The 2,488-nt window shown below is 38.2% G+C and overlaps 1 protein-coding gene across 1 annotated transcript; it reads right to left on the bottom strand.

Annotated features, from left to right (window-relative positions):
• Window positions 1–938: 938 nt before the first annotated feature.
• On the bottom strand, window positions 939–2,209 carry LOC110035413 (myb-related protein Zm1-like). The gene is made up of 4 exons (XM_020739646.1): window positions 2,145–2,209; window positions 1,883–2,073; window positions 1,641–1,770; window positions 939–1,570 (listed from the first exon to the last, which is right to left on the bottom strand). The coding sequence occupies exons 2-4, from the start codon at window positions 2,019–2,021 to the stop codon at window positions 1,141–1,143; spliced, it is 699 nt and encodes a 232-aa protein (XP_020595305.1). The 5' UTR covers window positions 2,022–2,073; window positions 2,145–2,209; the 3' UTR covers window positions 939–1,140.
• Window positions 2,210–2,488: the final 279 nt, after the last annotated feature.

Below are 2,488 nucleotides of genomic sequence, written 5' to 3'. Positions count from 1 at the left end.
TCATAGATGTTGAAAAGCAGAAGACAAAAATAAAGAAGATCAAACTAAAACAGAAAAGAAAAATTCAACTAACAAAACTCAAAAAATAACCCAAATTCATCAAACAAAACTCAAAAAATAACCCCCTAGCAGCATAGAAATGACTCCATTATCCAATGTTAGAAAGGCACATGCACAAGAAGACCATAGATAGATTTGAGGTGAGGAATTTACGGCGAGTGCTTAACAGTAAATCAGCTCTCTCTCCTCCTTAGATGTGCTTCCATTTCTAAATCAATTGAACTTTTGGATTCATTATTTTTGACTTTTTTTTTTTTTTTTGTCTTCAGCTGACTGCACCATGTGGCCCAATCAATGAGTCTGTGCTCTATCTTTATCACTTCCTGGCGTAAAAAATAATAAAAAATTGCCACCATTCAATATAAGTGTTAATTTATTTGTAGTAGTTAATACTAGAAATGCTTTACTGTCCACTGTACGGTCTGCAATTTTCTCAAATATGGATAATATGATTAAAATTGGAGTAAAATTAATTTATTTATTTTAATTCCGATCATGCTTTTATTAAAAATAGCATAATTATTCCTTGGGATTCGCACTGCTCCATTGACTCGAACAACTGAACATCCACGTATACGATCTCACATCCCCCAGAATCAGAAGAAAATATATATAGGAAGAATTTACATATATACCACAGTATTCTTATGTATTTAAATAACTAGCACCTATCCTTTTAAATTTATATTTATAGCACTGAAAATTTTAACTTCACATAAATTTTACTATCTTTATTAACTTCTGAAAATAACTATTTTTTAATACATCTATTTATGATACCAAAGTATTATAAATTCAAACATATATTAAATTTTAGTGTTATATATATATATATCAACATAGTTAATTAGATTACGAGTAACAAAGCATCACCAGCAATTTTTTTCCTTCCTAATTAAGACCTACAACATGGACTAAAATCAGCGAGTAGGTGAGGCAAGCCAATATAATAAGAATCCACCTCAGCGACGTGTCACTCTTAAGACAACCTCACAAATTCAACACCTTTACCAAACTTACAGTCCATGACTTTTGAACGTATGTACACCCGACATGACCGGGGAAGGTCAACAACCTTCACTATGGCGAGGGCGAAGAGTGACTGTTCTGAAAATAACTCCTTACTGGATCCATCTCCACCATCTCCTCATCATCGCCACCACCCCCTCCCTCAAAAAGCCCCAATTCTTCCTCCAAATACGTCAACCACCGCCTTCTTTCCTCCGCGACCGCCGCATCGTTCTCAAGAATTTCGTCAATAGAATCGTTGATGTCGACATCGGGCAGGCTCCAGGCGTCAAAATAGTCGGGGAGATCGAGTGTGTTGTGTTCGATGGAGGCGGAGGTTGCTTCGGAGGAGGAGGAGCTCGGTGTGTCTAGCGCGATCACCGGTGTTGGGGAGGATGAGAATTCTTCGTTTGACTTGAATCGTTTTTTAAGATGAGTGTTCCACACATTTTTGATCTCGTTGTCGGTTCTTCCGGGAAGGGAGGAGGCGATTTTGGACCATCTGCAGGAGTATATATTTGAGCATGATTGCATAAATTTATACTTTATAGGAAAAGACAACTTGGGCTTACTTGTTTCCGAGCAAGTTGTGGAGCTTGATGATGGTGTCTTCCTCCTCAGCACTAAAATTGCCCCGTTTGATATCAGGGCGGAGATAGTTGATCCAACGGAGACGGCAGCTCTTCCCACATCTGAGCAACCCTGTAAATTTATATTTGAAGATGAAAAGCAATGCGAGTTAATATTTGCTAGTTTCTTTGCCAAGGGATAATATATGTAATTGGAGAGGGAGAGGGTTGATGATGATGACGACCTGCTTGTTTAGGGAGGGCTCGCCAGTTTCCATGGCCATACTTGGTGATATAGGCGATAAGTCTCATATCTTCTTCCGGCGTCCATGCTCCTCTGTTTAGTCCAACTTTCTCGCAGCATGGAGCTCTGCCTCTCCCCATTCTCCCACCAGCTCTCTTGCTATCTATTGTTTTCTTTTGACCTCCGAAGAATCTACATATTATATATATATAGTCAGTTGAGAAGATTATGGCACGTTGTTATGTCTAATTAAGAAGCAATACCGAAGAGCTTGGTGGTAATGAGGATGGATGTATGGTATTACGTGCGGGAAGAGGGAGGGAGGAGAAAATAGTTGTTGATGACGAAATATAGCAAATGAATCAAAAAAAGAGTCTAAGATTCTCTCTGCCCACCAAACCGTAATAAAAAAAAAAGGAAGCAAGGAAAAAAAAGGAAGAAAAGGACGGGGTTTATTAATGAGAGGTTGGCAATAGGAGTCATTGTGTTGTTAACCTCATGATTGAAAACCTTCTACCATTTTTCTATGCCAACATCTCAACGAGAGCCGCCTTGCTTTCAATATCTATCTATGTGTGTGTGTGTGCCTATATATATATATATATAT

This window comes from Phalaenopsis equestris, unplaced genomic scaffold (genome assembly GCF_001263595.1).
Source record: "Phalaenopsis equestris unplaced genomic scaffold, ASM126359v1 Scaffold197647, whole genome shotgun sequence".
Lineage (NCBI taxonomy): Eukaryota > Viridiplantae > Streptophyta > Magnoliopsida > Asparagales > Orchidaceae > Phalaenopsis > Phalaenopsis equestris.
Note: the sequence above shows the minus strand (reverse complement) of the source record. Positions and strands in the feature narration are given on the sequence as shown.

Excerpts from the sequence above, each read along its gene's own strand:
- LOC110035413 (XM_020739646.1), bottom strand. The coding sequence starts at position 2,021 with ATGGGGAGAGGCAGAGCTCCATGCTGCGAGAAAGTTGGACTAAACAGA. Across the intron at positions 1,771-1,882 it reads AGCCCTCCCTAAACAAGCAG|GGTTGCTCAGATGTGGGAAG; the intron begins GTCGTCATCATC and ends ATAAATTTACAG. Across the intron at positions 1,571-1,640 it reads CACAACTTGCTCGGAAACAA|ATGGTCCAAAATCGCCTCCT; the intron begins GTAAGCCCAAGT and ends ATACTCCTGCAG.